Here is a 27,316-nt window from a genome sequence, read left to right as displayed (position 1 = left end):
GGTGTCACAAATCAGAAAAATGTGCAGCACCACACCTTCATCACAGGTGTGTTTGTGGACCAGCGAGTGACAAAACTAGCCTTAGAAATGCTAGATCCGACAGCATGAAAAGCAGGGCATCCAAACCCAGGCAGGTGAACACGGGCCTGCTCACCGTCTGATCAGGCAGCGCTGTATTCTCCTGTCATTCAGGTCAAGGCAGAATAAATAAGGTTTGCTGGCAGCGCTGTTTCTGGCAGAGCCGCTTTGCTGTACTGTCTGGTGTGGACGGCGAGCCCCTTCTTTGTTCCTGGAGCAACTTTGATTCACAAGGCTTTTCCAGAACAGGAGAGGATGAACCCTGACAGTGTCACTGAAAGCCCTTCAGCACACATCCGCACTCTGACTTGTCCTGTCAAGATTGTTTCATACGAGTGCTTGCAAAATATCTGCCGTCATTGACCGCTAATTGATTTCATTTTTTTCCCCGCATGAACCTGACCGGCTCAGAAGACATGTACAAGGTCGAGAAGAATGCAATCGAATACGTTCAGAATGCGCTTGTCCTTTTGTCTTACACCATATTTTTTGCTCATACTTTTTTATTTATTTTATTTTTTTTTATTTAGATTTGTGTAAAAAGGCTCCATTTTACAATGTGACCACAAATAAGGGTGGAAAAATCAGTCCAGACCAATGTCTCCGCTCAGAGCAAGAACAATACTGCTAATACGACAGAAATCCGACCAGGGTCTGAAAGGGAGACGACGGAGGAAGACGAGACATGTGACAACAGACGTGTCCCTCAGCGAAATCTGTCATCTCATCAATTCAGCAGAACATTTGTACAGAGATGCGTGACGAGTCCTGCAGTGGCGGTGGAGGAGATGGATTTTGGGGTGGATCATGGGAAATGGGCGGCACTGGAGGCTTAGGTTACCTGTGTTGTGCACTTGTCTGCCCAAGGGGCTGCGCTCCTCTGCCACTGTCTGTTACCCCTGTGGGCGTTTCACACACAGCGATCCCTGTCTCCACAATAGGCTTGGGTTACCCCCTCCCTCGCTGGCCGATGCTGACCGTAGATAACTTTGTCTCTGGGCTTGTATCTTTTATCTCACATCTGGGAGCCCTGCCTGGGAGCTGAACAGTGACTACACTGCTTGCATTGTCCCAGCTCTTGTCATTACAAGTCTCGGGTTGCAGGCGGTGTAGGCCGTTCTTCACCTGAGCCTGTAGACCGTCCCACCACACACTTTCCTACGTTGGAATGGTGTAGTTCATTAGTACAGATGATGTACAAGAAGAAACCCTCAGACCAAGACTACAGACCAAGGATTTTCCCCGTCTCCCATGCAACCATTTTCTTTCCTCCAGCGATTCGGTCTCAGTTTTATCTTATCTCTCGATTCGCCTGCGTGCCCACATGGAATGCAACTAGTACACTTACTTCCATTAGACCACCTTGTACACTGATCCAGATGAATGATATAAATACTGCAGTTACCTTAGAGATAAAAGAGTAGCTCTTGGATTTCCTTTGCATCGTGCAATATCTGTGAGAATCTTTACATTTTAAACTTGAGTATGTATTCGCAGGTCGAAGTATATATTACAGGAGAAATCCTCCACTAAACAGTCATACAAGGAGCTTTCCTTCCTCGCATACTAATGACGCTCCTGTAGATAAAGATGGCAGTTTATCAGAAGGAGATGTTATTTGGTGGGGGGGGGGGCAAAACATTTGTAGTGTGAACACGTGCTTGGAAAATGATGACTAATGATGCAGAAGCTCCCCCACTAATGTCAAATATATATTTAATCAATACCTGCTGCTTGAGGAGGAGGAGGAGGTGTATCGCTGCATAAATCAGCACGCAGCATACCAGCCACTTTAGGCTACAGCTCGTAACACAACGCTAGCTAATCGGCACACTCCTGTGAGCCATATTACATGCCAAGTCTGTGCATGTGCATATAATCTACCAGTGTCATGTGGTGTTTCAGATACAAGATAATGCCCCGTACTTATTGTTGTAATTACCTAGTGGTGGCTTGTCCGTAGGGGTAGATGGGGCAGAGCCCCACCGTGTATATCGGCCATTCAACAAATGTTTATCTTCATTAAGTCCTCATTCACAGCTCCTATACATTTTAAATACAAATGACCTCTTTCAAGTGGCCAACAATTTAAAAAACGTTGCTATTTGACAGAGGTAAGGCACTTTTCCGTTGATTTGCTCGCCTTTTAGGATGATTTGCAATTGTGGTGCAGTGCGCTCATTGCCCCGTTTAGCTCCATGAAGTTATTATTACGCAGCGTGGTCAAAAATGGAAACTGCAACAAGCGCTAATAGAGGCCCATTGGGCCTGGACTCATGCTGCCCCTTTGCTTGGGGGAGAAGCAGTGGAAAGGAGAGTTGATGACAGGGTTGCCAGGGTTGCTGTTCTTAAGCTAAATTGGGCTAGTTTAAAAATATACTCCATGGCCATGAAGATCTTGTTTTCTAGCAAATAGTAGGAATGAATCTGATAAATTTCTCCAAACAAAGGCAAAAATGTAAGTGCAGATAACATGTCTATAATGTATTTATATATATATATATATATATATATATATATATATATATATATATATATATATATATACAAAGGTTGGGAGAAGAAAAGGGGGATTATGGAGTGGGTGATGTCCTTACATTAGAAATGCGTGAGGGCCACGGTGACCATGTTTCCAACAAAAATGTGTCTTCCTTTTTTCCAGTGCATGAATATGTTTGGGCTCGTTTCTGGTCTTTGGTGTGGTTTTTGAGACGTAGTTTGGCTGGAATTGTTTGCTGAAACCTTGCAATCCTGGTTAACGATATTAGCGCGTCTGTGCGCGCCTCGCTGGTGATGAGAAACGCACCTGTTGAACAAAGGTACATCCAGAATGGCTGAAAACTAGCTGTTAGGATGTATGCATGATGACTCTATGTTACCGATACCCAACTGTCTATTATTGGGCTGCTCTAAAAATTCGCTAGACGTTAGCCTGAACCGTAAATCAAGCGTCGGCTTCATTTTGTTGTCCTTAATGTCGTCCTTCCCGACCAAAATCTATGGTCACCGACCGCTGCTGTGATTACTACTGTTTTCGTGTCGTTTTATCTTTGCGTAGAGCGTCTCCGTTTCAAACGTTTTCTCAAACAGCTTTTGAAATGAGACTTGCGTAAGCCATCTGATGCACCAGGGTCTGACGCGGACTGTTTGACCGAGTAGAACAATGGCCATGAAATGGGCCCAGGGCTCGGAGAGGGAAATAAAAGAATACATCAAGGCCCTTTAAAAGGCCTCGCAGAGCAAGATGAGAGGAGTCGAGTAGATGGGCTCTCAAGCAGAGCGAGTCACCCAATCCCTCTCCTGCGGACCGAGCCCAAGCTCTAACTCTATTAGTCTGCACTTTCCTAATGGTGTTAAAAAAGACAAAGAAGGCAGGCAGCGGAGAGCAGGCCGGGTGATACACTTAGCTCTAGAGTGCATGGAATCATTATCATTTTCAGCTTGGAGCCTGTCCCCCTCTATGCACACACACACACACACACACACACACACACACACACACACACACACACACACACACCCGTGTACCTTTTCACACACAAAGCTGGAAACCTGAGCTGAGAACAGGGAGAGTTTGTATCCAATCCTTGAGCTGCTTTGTATGTTTATATTGATATCTGCATCAGGTTGAAACATGTTTGTGTGTGCGTGAGTGGGAGAGTTCGTGTGTGCACATGTGAATTCATGAGCCTGTGCACCTCTGTAAGCATGCGCAAGCATTCCTGGCTGCACTCTTGTTTGGCTTGCGAGTGTTTTGTCTGAGACAGGTGTTTACCGAGGCCATGATGAAACAAACCGTTTATAATCTCATGACTGAAGCGAGCTCATGGCTGGCATATTACAAACCTCACAAGCCCTCTAGAGGACAGCATATATAAAGAGGCCGCATCTTGTGTTGTTTGTTTGTTTGTTTGTTTGTTTGGGATCCCGCCACCCCCTCTCCTGCTCTCTCTAATCAATTTAATCTGGTAACGTGCCGTGAAATCCCCCACTTTGTAAAGTTAGTGGCTGCATGTGGCAGAGGTAAAGAAGGTGAAATTCCCTGTGCTAGCCTTCTCCCGATTCTGTCCTTCGTGCATGCTAATGATTTCCGAATGCCGAGTATGTTTCGGAAAAAGTAAATGAAAGGAAATTCAGCAAGTGTGCGATCCATCAGAAGACATAATGTCAGTCAGCGCGAGAGAAACAAAAACAAATACTATTGATTATACAGCATGGACAAATTGCTTTACGGCACTTGTTTCTTTGTTCCTGAAACACAGGCTGGTGTATACGCCGCCGAGTTGAACTAATCAGATGATTAGATTTCTGTAACTCTGGAAAATAGTGTTGAGTGTAATCCGGATGATGGGTTTATATTCGTTCGTTCTAATAGGTTATCTTCAGACAAAGGGTGTTGTTGTTTATCAAAGAAGGATGTATCATTGTACAGTAGTTATGGTGAAGTTGTCTGTAAGATGTCTGTTTATCGGACGTTTATTGAAAGGAGTCTCGGGTGCTAGCGCTTTGTAGTGGTCGTTAAGTATTCTTGGTAACAGGACAAGCCGGATTTTTTTTCACATGTGATATAACGTGCAGTGCTGTGAAAAAGCCGACGTCTTCTGTTTTTTTTCAGAAATTAAAATCGTTTCAGAAATGAAAACAAAATCTACGATAAAACAAAGGCGACCCGAGTAAACACATGATGCAGTTTTTAAATGATAATGTTTTTATTGAAGCAAAGAAAGTTCTCCAAAACCAACCGGGCCTGTGTGAAAATGTATTTGCCCCCCCCCCGGTAGTTACTAATTCCTCAGGTTCAGCTGGACCAGACACAACCAGGCTTGATTACTGCAAACCCTGTTCAATCACATCAACACTTCAATAGAACTTATCCAACAGCGTGAAGTTGGTTAAAAGGTCTTACCCAGTAACACGTTTATTATTAGTTACGCAGCAAGACGATGATCCAAAGTGTAGGAGTAAATCCTAGTCCTAGAAGTAAGTGAAAGACTGATCTCCGGTCAGTTATCGGAAGCGTTTGGTTGCAGTTACTGCTGCAAAAGGTGGCACAACCAGATTTTAAGTTTAAGGGGGCAATTAGTTTTTCACACTGGTGATAGTAAATAAATAAATAACGGTATTGTGTGTTTACTCAGGTTGCCTTTGTTTTATGTTGAGGTCTAAAACTGTTTAGTACGAGACATACACCAATAACAGCGGAAATCAGGAAAAACGAAACGGGCAAATACTTTTGTGATACCAGGAACTTCCTGTGGACGTTTCACAATGTCTTTCACAACTCCGAACAGTTACTACTATACAAGTGTACCTTGCTGTGTCTTATTCTCTGATTATGTCATAACTGCATGATTATTGATAATTGATGATAATTTTTTTGTTTTTTTCTTTTTGTTTTTTTCTTCATAATTAGGCTAGCTTGGAGTGTCATACAGCGGCTCTAACTGCATGTACGGCATGCTGTGTCCTTTTGTAATCCCGCTGTCGTAACAACTGCGGTCACGATCCTAATTGCAGCTCCACCTCATCCCTGTCCGGTATAAAGCGCCCGGTGAAGACGAGCGAACGAATATATAGCAACATAATTGCAGTGCGACGTTCTGTCTGCATCCTTTACTCTCAATTGCCTGCTTGCCGGCCGTTAAAAATCATTCCACTCGTGTTTGCGGTCTGCGTTTTCACCGGTATGGTTATCACGTGCTCGGCTCCTTGAGAAGTACAACGTAAAAAAAAAATCTCAACACCCCATACCGTTCTAATCTGTTAAAGGAAACCCTGCAGCTTCGCTCCAGACCCTAACCGACTGCTGGCAAGCACATGGTTTGCACAGTCAGATTCGCGTCTGCTAAACGCTGTTTAATAGCGGCTGCTGTTGTTAATAAGCATCTACTCATTAGGGTTCACAGGAGGCCAGAGGAAGTCAGCCAGCAGCGGCTCTACCGTGAAAGAGCAGGACCATAATTTATCACGGCTCTGCCAATAAGCATCAGCATTTGCTTAGAGTAGCGGCACGTTTGATTCGAACCGCCTCTCCCTTTCTCTCTCGGTTAGTCTCAACCCGAAAAGCTGTCGATGACGCCGGAGAAGCGAAGAAGAGCACACTGATGCTCGAGAGAGAGAGAGAGAGAGAGAGAGAGAGAGAGAGAGAGAGAGTGTCCTGGATTAAAGTTGCCATTTAAATGACACTTAGCGCCGAATCACCTGTGTTTGGCCCGAGGGCTTCCAGGTTGGACTGGAGCGTTTGTGTGTCCAAGTGTGTGCGTTCTTAAAATGGATTCGTCTCTGCGTTTTGCGCATTTGCAATCAGCCCAACCCACCCCTTTCCCCAGCTACCCACAGACCATTGCTGGGTTTTTCAGACGCACAAACCGTTGCAGATGTGCTTGGCTTTTTCTGCCCGCTTTGTGCTGTGCAGGGCTGCCACTGCGGTTGTTGTGTGGGATTTAGGGAAGATAAATAGTTTCCCTAGTCAGAAGGAGTGTAATTATTCCTCCCTTGTTTGCGGGGCTGTGGAATACAAGGACGGAAACGCAGCCTGCCTTCTCGACAGTTGAAAATCGAGTTAAAGAGCTCGATTTCGTATAGGTATACAGGTTAATTGCACCGTTCAGGCTAATGTGCGTAATATGATTAAACGTATAATGAGTTGTAATTCATTTTGAGGTTGTTGGCGTTTTCATTCGTTTTGAATTGTTCCTTTGCAACAGTTATTTAAGAGGAAATCGGTAATATACTCCGCAAGTTGTGCTCCATCAGGCCATGCTGTAATGATACGACTTCTGATGCAACTTCTTCAGATCCTTCATAGAAAGCAGATTATGTAGTGTGAGTACTCTAAAAGTGGCACTCGTTGGGTTTTAACTGAAAGGGAACAGAGCAAAAATATCAAATGTAATTAAGCAGGGGAGTGCATCTGCACTATAAAGAGGGTATTCTGTTAGCCCACTGCTGCTAGTGTGACTGGGACACACACTACTGCCGAGTGTGCCGGTGCATGAGCTGCCGAGTTAATTATTGCAGACCTTCTGAAACCTGCTCACGCATGTGCTTGGAATAAAACCCAGGGCAGGAATCATGACAATGCACTGGAAAATAGGAAATGCAAGACTTTTTTTTTTAAAAAAAAAACAAAACAAGCACAAGCCTTTTTTTGGTCCCTCGAGGTGTCCTCTTTTTTTTTTTTTTTTTTTTGTGGTATTCGTTCGTTTTCTCGCCGTGTTTTTCTCTTTCCTCGCAAGCAAGTGCTGAGCATTCACTGGGGGGTTTCGTTTACGTAAATGCAGCGATAGGAAAATTGCTCAAACTGAGTTGTAATAACAGGCTTAGATTGTGGGGTGGTGCCCAAAGCGGGGGGGGGGGAGTGGGTCAGTGCCTGCATGACACGAAGAACAATAAACACTATCCACATGGGAAGAGGCAGACGGCAGTCCAAGTCCAAGCTGTTGCGCTTGGAAATGGCTTCCAGACCTGGGCCTGCTAGCACAAAGGGCCATTCTGAAACGTGTGTGCACACACATCGTCTCCAGGATTGTTCTAGTCAGTCTATTATAAACACCAGCGCAGTTCTGTCACGTGTTAGCGCAGACCTCTGTGACTAAACTGACCCGCACACAAACCCCCTCTCCCCGTCAAACACTGTCCAAAAAACAAATCCATACACTAACACACCAAAGAACTCTCGAGGCCAGGATCTGTGTTGTTTACCTTAGATGAGACTTTAAACATAACAGCGCGTAGCTAGAAGCCAAGCTAGTCCTGACGCGTGAAAAGACAGCGTTATTAGCCGACCGTGTTTGTGTTTAACAAACTCGTCTGGGTCACCGGTTAATTGTCGAATAAATCCTGCGATTCTGTTTGCCTTGGTTGCGAGTCAACAGAAAGGAGAAAATCTCAGCTGCCATAATGTAGAGCGAATTCCGCATGATATAAACAAATTTGCACTCGCGCGTCAACCCGGCAGGGCTTGTCAAATTTCTGTTCTATAGTGTTTGCACTGGGAGGGAATCCAGGCTGCAAGCATGATGAATGGACGATCCCAGAGTGCAGCGCACACCAGAGAGGATGTGAATATTTGCCTTGTTGCACTCCAATACCTCTCTCTCTCATTTTCTCTCGCTTGCGCTCTTTGCTCTGTAATTTGTTGTAAAGCGTGTGGCACGGACTAACAAACAGCTGGAGCGAATTTTCCCGAGGACGGACTAGGTGGTCACAGGAAGGAGCTCTTCCTCACTTCACATTCCTATCTGAGAATCACTCCGGTTGCCTCACGTGTAATATATGTAGATATTGTTTGTCAGAGCGTTCCAGCGCATTACATTCGTTCATTTGAAGTCCGCCTTATCGGACGCCAGCAGCCACAAATGCTCTCGTATCACTTAACCAGAACATAGGCTTCTCAGACCTGATTTTATGACCCCTAATGGCTTTAATAACTCTTTGGCTCCTTGATTGAAAACATCAAATAGCGTAATAAATTGTCGGTTCTGTCTTATCAGATCCACTTGTTTGCTTCTTGACCTCTTGTGGTGCAGATGCTTCCTGCTCGAGACTTTGAAAGCGGGGGCCCGGTTACAGGCAGACGTTTACCAAAGGAAGTCATAAAGCCTAGAAGAGATGGAGCACATTGCAGGCTCTGGTGCGTCTGACGCGCCGGTAAATCAGGCCACTTCAGGCCCCTGGGAGAATGGCCCTGGTTGAAAAGTTCACAGTGAGGCGCTCCATTCTTCTTTTAAACACGCTGAACTCAAACAGTTTTGCGTGATGAATTCATGCCCGACGGGTATTCGATGAGCGAATGGAGAACCGACCTCCACTTGAGGAACCTGAGGAACTTCAAAGTCGGCACTGAGAGTTTAGTTTGAAAGGCTGATTGATCGATTAACACGATGTGTTCCTAGTTGTCAGAAGAACACGCAGTTGAGAGATCGCAGGAGTTGGTCTATATGGGATTCAGAAACTATGACGTACTTTTTTTTTTTTTTTTTTTAGACCCCAGTTAACACTCCTATCACAAGACAGCTACCAACCAGGGAGGGTGAAGGCAACTTGCAACCTGAGAAGCTCTTTTCGAAGTGCTGCTCTTGCTACGTAACGCAGTCAGAAGAACGCGCTCTGCCCTCTTCCGCATACGTGACCTCACAGAAGCCCTCGATTGGCTAGTGTCCCTGTGATTGACAGGGGACGGCGCGAGACCATCCCTCCCACACGGAGATCACAGCCAGTTCTGCTTGCTTGACTCCCAGCCACAGATGGTTATAGATAATCACTTTCCTCCACCACCATGTAATCAGTCTTTATAAATCATCACACGACGTGACCGATTTTATCTCGTGCTATCTCGTGTTTTCGCCTCCATCTCCCTGTAAGATTGAGGATCGAGGGATGTGGGTTTGTTGATAGTGTAGCAATCGATTGCTGTTTGGGGAAGCTGATACCCTGAAGATGGGAAGTAAACATCATATTAGCGGGTGTTTGTGTCGTAATGGCTGAGATTTGAGGCGACTGTTTGGAGAAACTGATCCTAAATCAGAATAAGAGGCCCATCGTCTGACGAGCTTACTGAATACAGCTCGCGTATCCATGCGCAATAGTTCTTTCTCAATGCGCTGAGCTCTTTTATTGATATTTTCATCTGTCATATCACTTTCCTTCCCTCTCAGCTCCTCCTCCATCAACCAGCCATCATTCGCAAGGTCGTTATTTTCCTTTTCTTTTTACTCAGCCACACATCTCGATCAGAAGGAATCGCTCAGACTTTGTGAATGTCAACGCGTTTGGCAGCCTCCAGTGCCTTTATTGCCAGGAGAAGGCACTGCTATTGATTTATTCAGACATAATGCATATTAGGAATCCAAAAGACAAATGTTAGACACTCGCAACTTGCCATAATGATGTGTGTTAGCTATTAGTGCACTCATAGCACATGTTTTCGTGGCAAGATGATTAAATTTTTACCACAGAGTTACATCAAGATCTTCCAGAATGTTCCAGAAAGTTTGGGTTTTTTTTTTTTTTTGTCTTTTTTTTTTTGCATCTTTGTCTTAAGCCCCCGTCACAAGAAGTAATCACACTGTAAGCCAAGCACTTTCCCATACAAAAAGAAAGCCTGAGCAGATAAAAGAGAGACCAGAGTATCACCCCTGCACTAGTGCTTACAGAAATATTCTTTTGAGCAACTGAGGCTAAAGTAATAGCGCGAGCTCTCTGCTGAAGCGATATAAAGTGTTCTTTTCTAAAAGTGCTGGACATTAGAGACAGGTTCTTATATTTTATTTAGACACCCCCCACCCCCCCCCGCCCCTGATACCGGTGCACTGGATGCCTGGCAAGCAAGCCGTCAGTGATCGTGTGGGTTTCAAGAGTGCCAGAGATGGGGTGGGGGGGGGGGTGAAGTGACATGTTGAAGGGAATAGGAGGGGGGGGGAAGAAATATATAAAAAAAAAAGAAAAAGAAAAAGAAATGCACACTCAGAAAAGGAGAGAAGGATTGATCTCTGGGTAGCAGCGATAAGGGAAAAGAGACGTTTCAAGAAGGCAGCTGGAGTTTGGTCCTCCACAGCCCTCTGACAGTAATTCCACACCCAGATTACCGGTCATTTGATACCAAGCCTTACTCCAAGCCCCCACCCAGATAGTAATTGAGTGATGGCCTACACTTACCACTTTCATCTGGTCCACATGCGCCCGTGGAACGATGCCGATTAATTCAAATCTCCTTGTCAGAACACAGATGCAGCACAACTTTGATGAGATCATATCTCAAGGGTAATATGGATCGCGCAGGGCCTTGGAAAACGTACACTTGGGTGACTTCTGGGCCGAAATTAAGACTCAGCAGGACGATTATGTATGGTTGATTGCATTAGGGCCATTTCTGGTCGAAAATTCCATGAAACGCTTAAACGTGGCTGGTTACATCTAGGGCACTTCTGGCACAGGATATACGTTCCATTGCCGTAACTGACCCTTAGTATTCCGAAACCCATTCCATATTTGGCCTGGAGTCATCTGTTGTATGGGCATGCCCCCCTCTCTGGTCCTTTACCCCCCCGCCCATCCCCACCCCCACCCCCCATTGCTCCTGCCCTTGCCTCTATCAGTGTTCTGTTCTTATAAACAAAGACTTAATCCTATAGCATTAAGAGTGGGCTGGTCTCTGTTTTGGCGCTATTGTTTTTATAAGATTTCGATTTACGCTTTCAAAAGACAAAAGAACAATTCCGAGTCGGTGGAGAGAGGCTTTGTCTGTAGGTGTGTGTCGCTTGTGTGTTTTCACAGTTTTGAGATCTCCACTGCATTTTTGTCAGTGGAAATATGCAAACATTTTTGCTTACCTTATTAAGTCCAATTTGATATTTGATTTTTGTTAGTGGAGCATGAGTGCAGCCTTCCTGACAGGCTTTTCCTATCCTCCTCGGCTAAAGGCATCAAGTATGGAGCAAGTCTGTCAGCTGTGCTGTTAACAAGCTATTTGAGATCTCTCCATTGGGGCTGTCACGTCTCATTCAGATAAAGCTCTCGAGGCAGGCAAGATAAGAAATACTTCCTCCAAAGAAAACTTGACTCATCACTTTTCCCAACTGCAAAACGGTGTTAAAGTGTAATACAAACCCGAGACTAAGAATATTGTGAACATTATAGAGCAGATCTAAATCTATACACGGAGTCATTTGAGCTATGGTTTTCGCAAATCTGGGGAAATCTTTTAGCCGGCTCGTTGCACCATGCAGGTGCTCAATTTGTATCTAAATCGGCCCGGCCACCAAACTCATTTCGGCTGAGGCAGCCATGAGCCGGACCTTGTGAAAGCACTTAATGAAGCCGCTCTCACTCTGTGAACCCCTGTCAATCTCTGCCTGTCCCATGCTGCTTGGTCATTCCAGTCAGTCCCTCTTCAGCAGCACTGGCCCCCATTATCCAATGGCAGGGCGCACTGAGGATATCTCCCGTATAAGTGACACATGCCATCAGCTATTTTCGCTTGCATGATGAAATCGTTTTGTCGTTCCTCAAAGTCTGCTTCAGAGGCTAGGGGTGTTAAACCAGGCAAATGGATTTGTGCGAGTTGGAACCTGTCTTCCATGATCTTTTGTTTGTATAGTTATTACTTATACTCCACAGAAACATGAATTGTGTTTTTGTTTTTTGTTTTTTATTGTTTTTTTCCTAGATTCGTACACGGTGAGTACACGGTGGAGGTGGCCATCAACGACTACCTAGACATCTACTGTCCGCACTACGAGACGCCACTCCCGCCCGAGCGTATGGAGCGCTACATCCTCTACATGGTTAGCTACGACAGCTACATCACCTGCAACCACCTCATCAGGGGCTTCAAGCGCTGGGAGTGTAATCGGCCACTGAGCCCCAGTGGGCCGCTCAAGTTCTCCGAGAAGTTCCAGCTCTTTACACCCTTCTCGCTGGGCTTCGAGTTCCGCCCGGGACACGAGTACTACTACATCTGTGAGTAGCTCATTGCTCATCTTAACACTCTTCACCCAAAAGCCCCAGACCAGGTGTAGCTGTCACCCCAGGGGCTAATCATCCGCTCTCGGATTACAGGAACCAGGGTCCAGGGGGCAGCGGGGAAGGTCCGCGTAGGTTTCATAAAGTGGGTTTCACAGTGTAACGTAACATGTGCCACAGTGATCCATACGTGTGTCTGTTATTGTGGAGGATCTTGTGGGCTGCTGTCTGAAATAATAAATGTTAAAGAGAAATAATACAGCAAGATCTGTTACCGATGACCCATAAACATTAAACAGACTTGTGGGGGTTTGGGACTTTCCATAAATTACGAAGCTGTTTTCTATAGATCTTTTTGTTGTGTTTGCCTGATGCTCGCTTCTGAAGGACAGGTTAAATCGCGAGCCACACAGACAGTGGGAGTTTTATTTAATAAGCCATGCTCTGTAGTTTTATTCGCATGCCACCGTCCTCTACTGCCGAACCGTTTAATACCCCCCGAAAAGTTGTTTGCGTCGCAGACGTCTTCATCTCCAACACTCTTCACCTTCACTCACATTGACACGCGAGACATTTACTGCAGATTACGTTTCTTCAAAATGTGACATAAATCAAGGTGAGCTGGGGCAGAGAGTTCGTCTCCACCCTCTGGACCTCCCTTAGTCAGATTTTGCCTGACCCTCCTATTCCATTTTGCTCTGCTCCAAGAGCTCTCCTCTTGATGAAAATGTCAATTTGTCAAACACTACATACGCCATTAGCTCAGCACTTAGCCGCACAGGGCTAGATGGGTGCAAACCAGTTACGGACGCCATCAAGCGGAACGCTCTCCAAATTATGCTGATTGGCCAAATCATATTTAGCCGGTGGGGAGGTTCCTGATGGGAGTAATTGTGTCTCCGGCAGCCTCGAGTCTGCTGTCATTACCATTTTTTGGACAGGAACAGCTAAAAGCCATTAACCTGAGGGGTATGTGGCACCGGACACCACTCACTGTTGATTCTTCGTCCTCCAGATGCTCCGTGCTGCGCTTGCCAAGGTCACATCGGGTACGCCCCTCTGCCTGCTCCATCCTCAACCTGCAATCTCTCAGGGCTCGTGAAGGGGGAGAATTTGCCAGGGTGAATCTGTCCCAGTTTTGCTAATGGCCCAGGCGAAAGGTGTCCTTTGGCCTGATAAAAAGGGTTCCTGCTGGGCCTAGGCAAAAGGGAAAAGCTTAGGGCAGCACACCCAATGCATTAATGAGGCAATTTCAACTCTGTTTTGTTTCTGTTCCAACTTAAGAGGATTTGAGAAGAAAGTGAAGTTCATGTGAAAGAAAGCTAAACTGAATATGGCATTTCATCTTAAATGAATACAGCTCATTAACCGGAATGGTACGGTTCCTTTGTCCCAGCTCCCTTTTTTTTTTTTGTCTGTCCCATGCATCTAGAGACGACTGATAGACCGGCGCGAAGCAGAGACGGAGGTGATACACAACTTACGGCTCCGGCGGTGAAAATAGCGCGTTATGTGTCGCGACACTTGATCCTAAAAGCACCACTGTATAAATGGCTCGTTTTGAGGACTAAAAGCACATTTATTATCATCACCGGCTACGCGGTCATTCGCGAAAGCTCACTGCCATCTGTTGTCCTTAATAACCGAAAAGCTTACAAGCTGGAAATGCACGTCTTTTTAACGCGCTGTTGTGTGCAAATGAGAAAATCTAAGGACTTGTGCATTGTGGCTGTGCTGAAACTGGCCCTTTGGGAAATAACATCAGAACGTTTGATCCATTTCATTAAATCGACTACTTATATAACCTCCCAAAAACAGAATAGCAAATAGTACAGTAGAGCTTCAGCCCGGGCCCGGTCCTACCTCAAGCTGACAAAACTGTCCGTCTCACCACTCCATATTTCACTGCTTATTATCTTCCCAGTGATAGAAAGCTATTTTAACTGGGGGGGAAAAAGCAGTGGGTTTTGCACAAATTGTCCACCCCCTCAACCAGCAGGGCGTCACAGAACTTATTCCCCGCAACGGGATGTTGTCAGTCCTGGAAAGAGGAGAGGCGGGAGACGGAGAGGGTGAACAACAAAGGAAGAAAGACAGAAGGTTCAAAGTTTTTTTTTTTTTGGGGGATTCAGGCGCAGGGAATCTTCTGCGCGGCCTGAGCCGGTTTTAATGCCCTCCGCCTGCCGCTCACTCCCAAGGCCTGGCTTTGTGTGCCCTTTGTCCCCGACAGCAGCCTGGGCAGGGAAGCACTTACGCCACCTATTCAGCACGCTCTCCTCCCGCTTTCCCCCTCGGAGAAGTGTTTGGCTATTACCAATATTGTAGCTGTCATGGCCTCTGGGGTTACGGGGTGAAAAGGGCTGCCTGAGAGGAATAGGGAGTAGGCAAAAAGAGGCTTAGCTTGGTTATCCTCAAACAAAAGAGCTTGTCCATCACCCCAGGACTTGCACCCAGCCTAAGTGTCTGATAGAGGCGAATGGTAACTGTGGCAGTCTGACACGGCGCTGCGCACACACCCCCAAATCCACACACATGCATAACGCCCCTCTTGTAATTATGCATTGCCCATATTTCCATATTTTAGAGGGGGGGGGGGGGGGAAAGTTTGCGAAAGAAAATGCTAATCATTGGGTGTTTCCATCAGCGCCTGGTATGCAAATACTCTGAAAAGGGTGTGACAAGATTATAAACAAAAAAGCACCAGCGAAAGCATAAACAATCCTGCACAGGCTAGAATTAATTCTTGGAGGTAAAATTCATTCGTATTGCCTATGCCATAGTCATTATGTGTGTGTGTGTGCGTGTGTGTGTGTGTGTGTGTGTGTTATCATTTCTATTGTTTCCATTCAGGTTTCATGGGAAAATTTTTTTTTGCATGGACACATACTCCACTAACTCAAATTGTGTTCTCATTATAGTCATTTAGCACACACACACACACACAAATCCTGGAGCGCCTAAGCATTCTGATGCCATGTTACCTTATGTTCACCACACACGCACACACACACACACACACACACACACACACACACACACACACAGAGCCACACGCTTTAGTGACATTTCAGAACAACTCAATGTATGTGAAATATACGTACTGCTTGTATGTTACTAACTACCTATGTGTAATAATATACAATTTTCAACACCTAGTCCTGAATCTACTCCTAAACCTTAACCTTAAAGTAAACTAAAAGAAATATTAGACTTTCAGTTTTTTTTTTTTTTTTTTTAAAAAGTAAAAAATACAGAAGCATTTAGCTTTCATAAAGAACGCTTTATGTTGTCGGGAATATATCACTGCTCTTGGCAAAGTTAGAGGCCATTTTTGGCTTTTCCTACATAATCAGGACATTTTCATTCTCAAAAACAAATTTAAGACACACACAAACACACACACATATTGTTATACTATACTTATAAGAACTTATCTTTTAAAATCAAACCCTAACCTTAGTAACCAAAACAAATCTTTCTGGATTTTTTTTTTTTTTTTTTAATAATAAGTGCAGTTGTATTTATTTTTTTGGACTCGTTTCCTCATGGGGACCAGCCAAAGGGTCAAAGCTGTCAGATTCCTGTCTTTGTGGGGACAGAAAGGCTGGTGCTCAGTTGGAGAGATCAGCTCGGGGTTATAAGGTTGTAAGATCCAGCACCGAGTGGCGTCAAGCAGCTGTGACGAGCCATCACTCTGAGAAGCTCATTTTCACTCCCACACTTTCATTTCAGTGTATGTTTTTACAATTATTCACGTTTACGTGGTACGACTTTGTGTAAACCCATTTGAAATATATATAAATATATATATATAATTTTTTTCCAGCGATCAACAACACGCGGCAGTGACGAGCGTCGATTTCATCGTTATATGGGTGTAAATGTAGGCGTATTTTCCCTTTTATTTTGGGTTCCTTTCACCAATTCGGTGTCAATTCAGCACCTGTTGCGGAGGAATATATCCACAACAGCCATTTAGCGTGAAAGCCATGTGAACAGCAGGAACAGAGGAATTTTCATGGAATAAAAGCTGCGCCATGGCAACCACGTGCAGTCTTTCATTTTCTATTCTTAAAAAAAAAAAAATGTTGTTGGGACACATTAGATGATGAGGGAGTAAAAAGGTCCTACGTGAGTCGGTCCTCAGTATGTCTGGTATCGTTGGAAGTGCATGGAGCGCATGTATGTTTCACAGAGCCATATGGTGTGCGTGCGCGAGATATAAAATGTGTGCGCGCAAAAGTTCTGACGACGAACTGGAACAGCTCGACGCCAGAGACGTCTGACCGTAAAGGTTTTATCCTCGTTGGTTAGACTTGTGTACACTATGTTGTCAGCTAAGTATTAATGACTCTGCGTTTTAGTATACGTTCGGCTGAGCGCAGTGGATTTTTCATTCCGTGCAGCCGTTTGTTTATGAAGTCATTTTCAGACGTAATCTGTATCTGTCGCTCTGTTTCTCCGCAGCGTCCCCGCATCCAAACCTTGCTGGAAAGCCTTGCTTGAAGCTCAGAGTGTACGTCAAGCCAACAAGTGAGTATGTCCATGAATCTCCAAGGCTTTAATGCCCCGTGATGTTTTTTTTTTTTCCTTCTGTCCGTCCGTGTTATTTATGCTGTGAAACACACGTTCCCGGGTTCCTGCGCCTCCGTCCGAATCATCCACGACTCGATTTATAAGCTCGCGCCTCGATCCCTGGCCGTTCATACGAAGAATCTCCGTCCACGCTTTACGGTCCCGAACTCTCATAATAATTATAGTAAGATATAATAATTCTCCTCAGGGCAGATTCTGTATCAAGCTATTCATCTGACAAGGGTCAGATAACCATCAGAAAGCCCCCGACCCTGCCACTAATCATTCCACAGAGGAGCAACCAGGGGGTTTTCCAACCTCCCCGTCGTGTATACGGAATCTTCCAGAAGGTGCTCTGTCGGTTTAACCCCGGCTGAACATGCGCCCTAGTGACACACACCTCATGACCGAGGTTTTATGAGGCTCTACGTCTACGTTTTGACAATCCTGCTCGCCAAATATTCATATTTCCAGCTCCTGTACAGTCACGTGATCTAACTTCCGAGAGAATCTGGCCAACCGCAGAATTTTATGACTCTGTAAGCTCAATTACTGTTTAGTTTAGTTATACGTTTCTTTCTTGCCTGTTTCTTATCAAGCAGGCTCATTAAATAGACTAATAAATGGTACGACTCCATAGTGCAAGAGACTTTCCGCCTGTTAACACTACATTATGATCGTAAATGCTTTGCAGTAAGTTTCCTCTCAGTGTATTCTCGATGATGTTTCACTTTTAAACGTTTTTAAAAACCCGTTAGAGCATACAAACCATGTTTCTGTGCATCCACACACACACACACACACACATCTTCCACGTCTGCTAGCTGCCTTTCAGTTCTCAGTTACTTTTTCAGTTTCAGTTCAGTTCAGTTAACTAAGCACTTAATGTCCTTAATTATTAATATTTAATGCCAAAAAGAAAAGAAGATTTCCGCCGCGCTCGAGACTTTCTGACGATTTGTCTAGTTAAATCTTATTACTCTCACGGAGTGTGCGTACAAACATCTACGCCTCAGAGGTACTTTTGCTGCGTCTGGCTTGTAGACTTGTAGATCAGGATTTCCGACTTCCCCAGCTCGGAATTCCTACTCGTAAACCCCGGGACGGTGTCCTCGACTCCAAGTTCAGCTAGTGACACCAGATCAACATGGCTGCGTCCACTGTAAACAGCGTAGCTCTTCTTAACCTTAAATCCGATATACTGTAAATGTGTGAGTATTTATTTCGGATTGATCAGCATACAGAGGTATTCTGTTGATAAATCGGTAGCGTTGACTACGTTTACACGCATGTCAAATCCCGTTTAAGGTCTCGATTCGGGTCGCGGCCATGTTCTGAATACCATGTTTATATGCGTACTGGCATCGGGATATTCCTGTATAAGTGGTTGTTGTAAATATGGCCGAGTTGCCGTTTCTAAATACCTAGCTTACAGCTAAGCATCTGTTAGCACCCATAATTCCTTGCAGGCATATTTCAGGGTGGGAATCAGCATTTGGGGAAGCAGAATATTACATCTATCCATCCATCTTCTATAGCGCTTATCCTTCTCAGGGTCACGGGGAAACCTGGAGCCTATCACAGGGGGCTCAAGGCGGGGTACACCCTGGACAGGGTGCCAATCCATCACAGGGCACAATCACATACACATTACGGACACTTTGGAAACCCCAATCAGCCTCCATGCATGTCTTTGGACTGGGGGAGGAAACCGGAGTACCCGGAGGAAACCCCGGCGGGACTCGAACCCCCGACCCTGGAGGTGTGAGGCGAACGTGCTAACTACTAAGCCCATAATATTACATTTACATTACATTTACGGTATTTGGCAGACGTCCTTATCCAGAGCGACTTACGTTTATCTCATTTATACAACTGAGCAGTTGAGGGTTCAGGGCCTTGCTCAAGGGCCCAACAGTGGCAGCTTGGCAGTGCTGGGGCTTGAACTCCTGACCCTCTGATCAATAACCCAGAGCCTTTAACCACTGAGCCACCACTGCCCCCATATTATCGTAATCTGACACTGGGATTGCGGCGTTTACATGACTCTAATATTGCCAAATTCTGATTAATATCGGAATATTGATGTGCCTGTAAACGTAGTCGCTTACTTTACAGGTGGCTGTTTTGAGGACGTTAACATGCATCACTACAGACACCGAGTGTAAATAGAACACGGATGTCGATCGGTTAAGCTTGCCTGTGATGCGTTCAGCCACTGTTCATCCTGGATGATGCTTGGCTGGTAGAAAGAACCTTATAAAACCAAGTTTACCCCACCCTCCCCCCTACCGATGAGCATATTTTCAACCAAAATGCCAGGTAGAGCCTTATACTGAAGTCACGAGCTGTCAACGTCAGCCCGAAAATGCAGACGTTAAGCCAGGTTTCGATAAACAGTTTTCAGCGTTGAGATTTCTCAGGCCTGCACACCGTCAACGTTAAGAAATGGTTCCCGAGTCACACGAGGGCTTAGCAGGGCAGCTCTGAAAGGAGCCAGAGTGACAGCGGAGTTAGCACCAGCGCTACAGGTATTTATACAAGGACGAGAGGAATGCATTATACGCCGCTGAGCATCGAGAGGAGTTGGTCAATATTTGCACTAGCATTACTTTAAAAAAAAAAAAAAAAAAAGTCATTTCCTAGAGTTGTGCTTTTAGGGCACGTTATAAATTTAGCCGAGAAGCCTTTCGGGGAGCAGCCCATTAGTCTAATGTAATTGTTAACAAACGGGCTCGCTCTGAGATCATCAGTTCCAGCGAGTAGTCGAGACAATTACATGCAAATTGAAATGATCCTTTTCTCACACTCCCATTTATCTGTTTACGGTAGCGGCTGCGGTCTCTCTAGACCGGCGAGTTAATGTACACTGCCCTTCAAAACAATTTGACTTCACAAGCGTTTGGACCGTCTTTGAAAATGCATGCGCAACCAGACAAGTGCTTTTCCTTTGTGAATAGTCAAGGTCCTTTTGAATTGATAAGCGGAGAGTTGAATTTCATACCTTATTCAACGAGGTGTGTGTGTGCGCGTGTGTGTGCATTTTTGCACCGTCTTGAATCCAGTTTCCACACAGCGCAGGGGCAGAGGCCTATCATCTGTGTGAAAGCGGCGTACTCAAACGTGCATATCGGCCATTGAGAGGAAAGGTTCGAAGAAGGGACGCCCGGCGCTAAAGCGGTTTTTATTATACTACGACCCACCTGGCCTTTTTGCTAGCTCAGCTCCCACCATTAGCATAATTCCACGCACTCTGTCTGGTACGCCTCTGTTTATTTTCATGCTCTCTGCCAGGGCTCGAGTCCTAATCTTGCCGCATAGACAGGGGTTAATCTCAGCCCCAGACCTCACTTTAATTCTCCAGGAATGGGAGGGGGCTGAAATTCCAAGTCCAGTTTGGGGAACTAAGGGGAAGGAGAAGAATGGCGAATTTGTCCGTATCCGACACGCGAACATGTAAAAGTGTTGAAGAAACATCACGATGATGGAATACTCTGTGCATAAAGAGTACAAGAAGTCACTTTGGTTAGTTTATAATATATACTTATTATAGTTAATAATGTAACTATTATTATTATTCGTGTGTGTAAGTATACCGAGAGATCAACACTCACGTGAGAGAACTTTATTCTCGTTATTAATCGCGAACTACATCGTGTATATCTCGCTGTTTGGATCGCAGTTACAAAAGCAATCAGGTGTGAGCCCTCATGATGTTTTTCTGGGAAAATAATTGCCTTAAATTGCCGTTTTGTAATTGTAGTAGCGGTGTAATTTGTCCTAAGTGGAATGTAAACAATCATTTTCATTAGTGCAAATGAAAGGACCCGAAGGCATTTATAAACAATGGATGAAGTCGGCAGCACGGGCTTGACAGTGCAGTTCGGTTAGCGTGAAGGCAGTGTTGTCGTTATGCACCTTATATCCATAGGCTTGCCTATGTCTTTAGTCTCGTGTTTAGTCGGTGTGAGCTTTCTTCCGGCACGTGTGTTAAGCACAAGAACCTGGATGTGACAGCCATCACACGCGTGTACGGTGTGTTTGATGCTCTTTGATGCTATCTGCATAGCGAAAAGTGACAGCGAAATCGCTGCACTCATCTTTCCCACTTAATCTAGGTCAGCCAAGACAAGAGCATTTTGTCAATAAAGTGTCACTTTCACTGTGACTGGCTTTCAATCCTCAAGTGTTTTATTTTGGGGAGGGGGAGAAAAAAAAAACAAAAAAAACCCCAACATTTTTTACTTCTGCAACTGTGCTAGAAACGTTTGACTCACATCCTCGTCTCTTTTTCTCTCCTCTGTTTTTCTGCCCCCCTCTCCTACAGATGACTCGGTGTACGAGTCGCCGGAGCCGTTTCTGACAGATGACACCAACAGCGGCCACTTCCTGTCCCCGTGTCTCTTTCTGTTGTTGCTCGCGCTACTCGTGCTCTTCAGCTCCTCCTAGCACTGTGGCTCTTCACAGCAGAGCACACAAACACACACACACACACACACACACACACATATATATATATATATATATATATGTATACACACACACACACACATACTCGCACACACACACACACACACACATGCAGATATACACACACATCCCAATCCAGCATGCAGCTTAGCACTGCTGCTTCTCCCCGAACGAAATGAAAAAAAAAAGAAAAGAATGAAAGAAATCCCGTAACCCTCCCGGTAAATATACTGTCATTGTCCATTCAGTTCTGAGCATTGCATCTTCATCAAATCATCTTCATCTGATGATAAAAGACTGCCATTGAGAAAAGACTCATTTGAGGGGGGGGCGAGGGGGCTGATGTATTTCATATATATATTTCATATATATATGAAATATGAGAAAAGACTAATTTTTTTTTTTTTGGTTATTTTTTTTTTGGGGGTGGGGGGGGGGTATGTTGCTTCTTCTGTCATGCACTAAGTGAAGACGGTTCTATGATTTTGCTCACAAGCATCTGAAACGTCTGCGTGTTTTGTCTCTACCGACGTGCCCCAAGTAGAAACCACCCATCTAACCACCATCGATCCTGTGGATGTAGTTACTGTACAGCATTTCTGCGCAGCATTTCGAGAAAGAGTGCATTTTGCAGGGCACGTGTACCTTTCTCTGAGCAATCCCCAGCGCCTTTACTGAAAAGAAAAAGGAAAAATGCATTTCTATATATATATATATATATATATATATATATATATATATAGAATACAGGAAGTAACTTCAGTGTACTTCAGTAAAGAAAGTGGATGTAGTAGAAATGAAGCAGAGTACACACACAGAGTTTCCAGAGAAACGGGATGTTTTGGTGTCGATCATGAAGGACTTTTGTCTAAAAACAAAAACGTCCGGTTTCTCTTGAAACGCTTCTTACTACATCCATTATACGCTAGGCGACAGTTTATTAGGAACACCTGTACACCTGCTCATTCTTGCGATTATCCAATCAGCCAGTAGAGCAATGTATAAAATCATACAGATACAGGTTAAAGGGTGGAGAGGGGAGGGGGTCTGATCTAATGGGCTGCAGGCAAATCTGGACAGTCGAAGGTCAAGAAAAAGAGCGTGGGAATTTTTTCCTAGTCTTTAACTGAGCAGTTCTGCATCCGATTCCTGGTTTTGGTGGAAATGAGCAGCGCTCGATGTGGTTTTCTCCGGTTGTCGCCGATCCGTCTCAAGGGTTGACGTGTCGTGCGTTCCGAGCTGCTTTTCTGCTCGCCACAGTTGTAGAGAGTGGTTATTTTTAAAATGCTCAAGCGAACCTGTGTGAATCACATTCCCCCCCCCCCCCTTATTCTGATGTTTGATGTGAACATTATTAAACTCTCGCATCGTGCTGCTGCCGCCATGCGATTGGCTGACTGGATAACTGTATGAACGAGCAGGTGTACGGGTGTTCCTATTAAAGTGGCCGGTGAGTGTATACAAAAAAACAACACATTAAGAGGAGGTCTTTTCTGTGAATTTGCCAAAGACATTAGTTTTTTTTCTTTCTTTTTTTTTTTTTTTTTTTTTTTACAAGGAGGAGGGGTTAGATGTGTCGGCTTTGGTTCGAGATCCCAAGCAGCCGCACAATCATAGGAGGGGAGTTGCATCAAAATACCGTTTTTTATTCCAGTCTTTTTTGCCGTACAAAAAGAATGTTGTGTAGATTAGAAAATTAATATTAACCAGTTACAAAATGCCTTTTTTTTATTACTGGTGCTCAGTCTGAAAGCAAATCTGTCACAAAGCTACAGTGCCAAGTGATGGCGGGGGTTCGAGGGGGGAGGGGAGGTGGGGCGGGGTGGGGTGGGGTGGGCATGCCGTGTTGGTGAAGTGTTAGTGTGTTTCAGGTCTTTAATCGTCTCAACCGCTATCTTTATCTCTCTCACTCTCTCGGAAGCTCTCTGAATGTGACGCTTTTTTCTCTCCGTGCTGAGCCGCTCCACGTAAATCTCCTGTAACTGCACTAACCCACGCCCTGTTACACACTCTCGCTCGTGCAACGGCCCAGAACGAGCTGGTCACTGTGAAAGCGCAGACTGTGGGCCTAACGGACTAAAGTTGCACGAGAGAACGAACGAATGCCTCAAAGTTCAAATTGTAGGGAGGGTTATGAATTCAAGTAGCACTTCTGCTCCAGTGGACGCTTTCATTCTGCAAGAAGAGGAGATTATTCAGAAAAGAAAAAAAAAAAAAAAAAGTGTGGGATTATATGTGTGGTGAATTATTTTGTGACTGTACAAAAATGTTAATAAAGGGGAGGGGGGGGGGATAAAAAAAAACGATTTGGGGGAAGAGCTGGATTTGAACATAGGCAAGATTGAAAAATAAAAAAGACTTTTTTTTTTTTTTTTTTTAATGCTAGTTGGAACTTTTATATTTTACTTTATTCCATGTTATTTTTTACATTTTCTTTTCCCAAAAAAAACAAACAAACAAAAAAAAAAAACAGTGGACATTATTCATGTGATATGAATTTACAATGTAGAACCCTTGAATTACTAGCGCAATGATGGTACCAGTTCTGCAGTCAAACGAGTCTAGAGATGTTTGCTGTTGTTGTCAATGTTTCCTGCTTGTATCACATTCTGGTACATGTAGTCCTGTAATGGGTTTATTTTATTTTATTTTATTTTATTTTTTGATGTTTCAAGTACAAAAAAAAACCTTTCATGGTGTTATCATCAGATCATTTTTATTTGAAAATCATGTGGATAAAACATTTTTTTTTTTTTTTTTTTTTTTTTTTCATTCCTTTTCATGTTCCAATGTTTTGGAAGAGGAAAGCTACAGGAAAAAAAAAAAAATGGAAACAATTCAAATAAAGCTTTTTGTCTATAGTAGAATTGTTTCTGATTCTGAATGATGTGTCTTGGGTGAAGTAGTGTGTATCAGCATTCAATTTCAGTGAGCTAATACTCATCAGCTTAAACAGTAAAAACGAGCTGTATTATACTCCATAAGGCTCTTCAAAAAAAAAAGAAAGAAAAATTAAATAAAAGAAAAACGTCATACGCCTTATAATATTGGAATTCATCAAATGTGCATGTTAAGTGTAAGCGGAGCGGACAAATTATAAATATAAAAAAAGCTCCGCTCTGTGAGTAGGCTGAAAAGTCTTCGCTACGTAATGTAATAACGTGTTGCAACCTAGTACGCTAGCTATGTAAGGGTGTTGATACAGACTAGGTTTGTACAGTATAGATGTTTACCTGCTCACAAATTCCTCTAGAAAACTAGAAACAATAGCTTGAAAAAGGAAAAGGAAAACAAACATTTCCACCATGTCAGGTTTAAGGAGAGTCCAGGAGGGCATAATAAATGTAAACAGTCGGGGACTGCTTGTTGGCAGTGGCAATCATGAAAACTCTGCTGGATGGGGGGGGTTTTTCAGGTGAACCTACAGTAATGCACAGTAAAAAACAAACAAACAAACAAAAAAGCATTAAAATACATGATTCACTATCATTCTTTTACAAATCAGTTGAATAATCTCTACATGGTAAGAAGTGCCGTTTTTGACCATTTTGGGCCAAAGCTTTTGGTGGCATCCCTAATAAACACAAGATTTCTTTTTTCTAGACGAGTCTGGACACTTGTTAACTGCTGGAACACTTGCATTGAGCATAATGTCAAAACCATTTGCAAAAAACAGTGTCAATTTTGATATATATATATATATATATTAAGGTTTGCATTTGAGTCACCTTCGTATTATTAACTATATACACTGATCAGCCATAAGATTAAAACCACCTGCCTAATATTGTGTAGGTCCGCCAAAACAGCTCTGACCCATCGAGGCATGGACTCCACAAGACCTCTGAAGGTGTACTGTGGTATCTGGCACCGAATAAGATGTTAGCAGATCCTTTAAGTCCTGTAATTTGCCAGGTGGGGCCTCCATGGATCGGACTTGTTTGTCCAGCACTTCCCACAGATGCAGATCTGGGGAATTTGGCGGCCGAGTCAACACCTTGAACTCTTTGTCATGTTCCTCAAACCGTTCCTGAACACAGGTCACATTATCGTGCTGAAAGAGCCCACTGGGAATACCGTTGCCATGAAGAGGTGTACTTGGCCTGTTTAGGTAGGTGGTACGTGTCAAAGTAACATCCACATGAATACCCAGAGCATCACACTGCCTCTGCCGGCTCGCCTTCTGACCATAGTGCACCCTGGTGCCATCTCTTCCCCAGGTAAGCGACACACACACACACCTGGCCATACACATGATGTAAAAGAAAACGTGATTCATCAGACCAGGCCGACTTCTTCAGTTCGGACGCACACGTGCCCATTGTAGGTGCTTTCGGCGGTGTACAGGGGTCAGCATGAGCACTCTGACCGGTCTGCAGCTACGCAGCCCCGTACACAGCAAGCTGCGCTGCACTGCACTGTGTGTTCTGACCTTTCTATCACAGCCAGTATTCACTTTTTCACCAATTTGTTCTAAATGAGCTTTAAGCACCCATGACCCTGTTGCCAGTTCACCAGTTGTCCTTCCTTGGATCACTACACGATAGGAACACCCCACAAGACCTGCTCTTTTGGAGATGCTTTGACCCAGTCGTCTAGCCATCATAATTTGGCCCTTGTCAAAGTCGCTCAGATCCTTACACTTGCCCAATTATCCTGCTTCTAACACACACACACACACACACACACACACACACACATATATATATATATATATATATATATATATATATATATATATATATATATATATATATATATATATATATATATATATCCCACCCCTTGACAGGTGCCATTGTAATGAGATAATCAACATTATTCATACTGTATACTGCATGTTAACTATATAATTGTCAAAATTTTAAGTCAAATTAAGACAAAAATATATTAAAAGCTTTTATTTTATAATAATGAACTCGTTGTCCATTTTGCTTGATAGATAGACAGTAAGGAGGCCCCACGAGTCCAGTAATGGGCGGGGCATCCACCAAAGTGCAAATCATTCCAGATTCATGTTGATTGGCTCATTTCCCTTTTTATTATTTAGAAAACAACTGCTTTTTTTTTTGGACATATTTTTAAACGTTATCTCGTAGCAGCGTAACGTTTATTCGTGCAGCTCCTACCCAAAGTGCATGAACATGGGTAGGTCTGGTAATAATAATACAGTCGGAGTAAACATTACTTGACGTTGTGGCGTTGTAAGATCATGCGGGGACTCTTTGATCATTACATCACCAAGCAAAGAGATGAAAGGTTATATGATTATTATCCTCTTCTAACAAAGTTTCTAATGAGCAACTACGAGTAAAAAATAAAAAAATAAAAAAATAAAAAAAGGTTTTTTTTGTTTTTTTTTTTTGCTTGTCCTGGATGCCTCGGCTATTACTTTGTCCACCCCTGAAATGAAGATTAATCACCAAATTTTATTATTATTATTTTTTTTAGTCATCTCTGCATTATTTCAAAATAGCCATGCACAATCATATCTGATATGTAAGCATCGCTTCAAAGGGGACCGTAAAAGCACTCGGACATTCTTTTGTTATTACGGGTCTGATGTCCACACATGTATTTGTGTTTAACGGTGATTGCATTATATTACATTTAAAACGAATATATTTGTTCATTCATCTTATCCACTTTATCCTGGTTAGGGTGCCAGTGGATCCGGAGCTTATCCCAGGAACATTGAGCAGGAATACACTCCAGTCTATTGCAGGAA

General features: G+C 43.9%; 1 protein-coding gene across 1 annotated transcript in view; it reads left to right on the top strand.

The window, feature by feature from the left end:
• The window catches only part of LOC128613954 (ephrin-A2-like), a 128,960-nt gene extending 107,017 nt beyond the window's left edge, over window positions 1–21,943 (top strand). The window contains exons 2-4 of the mRNA XM_053635153.1: window positions 12,248–12,540; window positions 17,011–17,076; window positions 21,446–21,943. Of these exons, the coding sequence (XP_053491128.1) occupies window positions 12,248–12,540; window positions 17,011–17,076; window positions 21,446–21,567 (481 nt within the window). The 3' untranslated portion in view covers window positions 21,568–21,943. The remainder of the gene's footprint in view (window positions 1–12,247; window positions 12,541–17,010; window positions 17,077–21,445) is intronic.
• The last annotated feature ends 5,373 nt before the right edge of the window (window positions 21,944–27,316 follow it).

Source organism: Ictalurus furcatus, chromosome 10 (genome assembly GCF_023375685.1).
Source record: "Ictalurus furcatus strain D&B chromosome 10, Billie_1.0, whole genome shotgun sequence".
Lineage (NCBI taxonomy): Eukaryota > Metazoa > Chordata > Actinopteri > Siluriformes > Ictaluridae > Ictalurus > Ictalurus furcatus.
The sequence above is the reverse complement of the archived record's forward strand: the minus strand, read 5'-3'. Positions and strand labels throughout refer to the sequence as shown.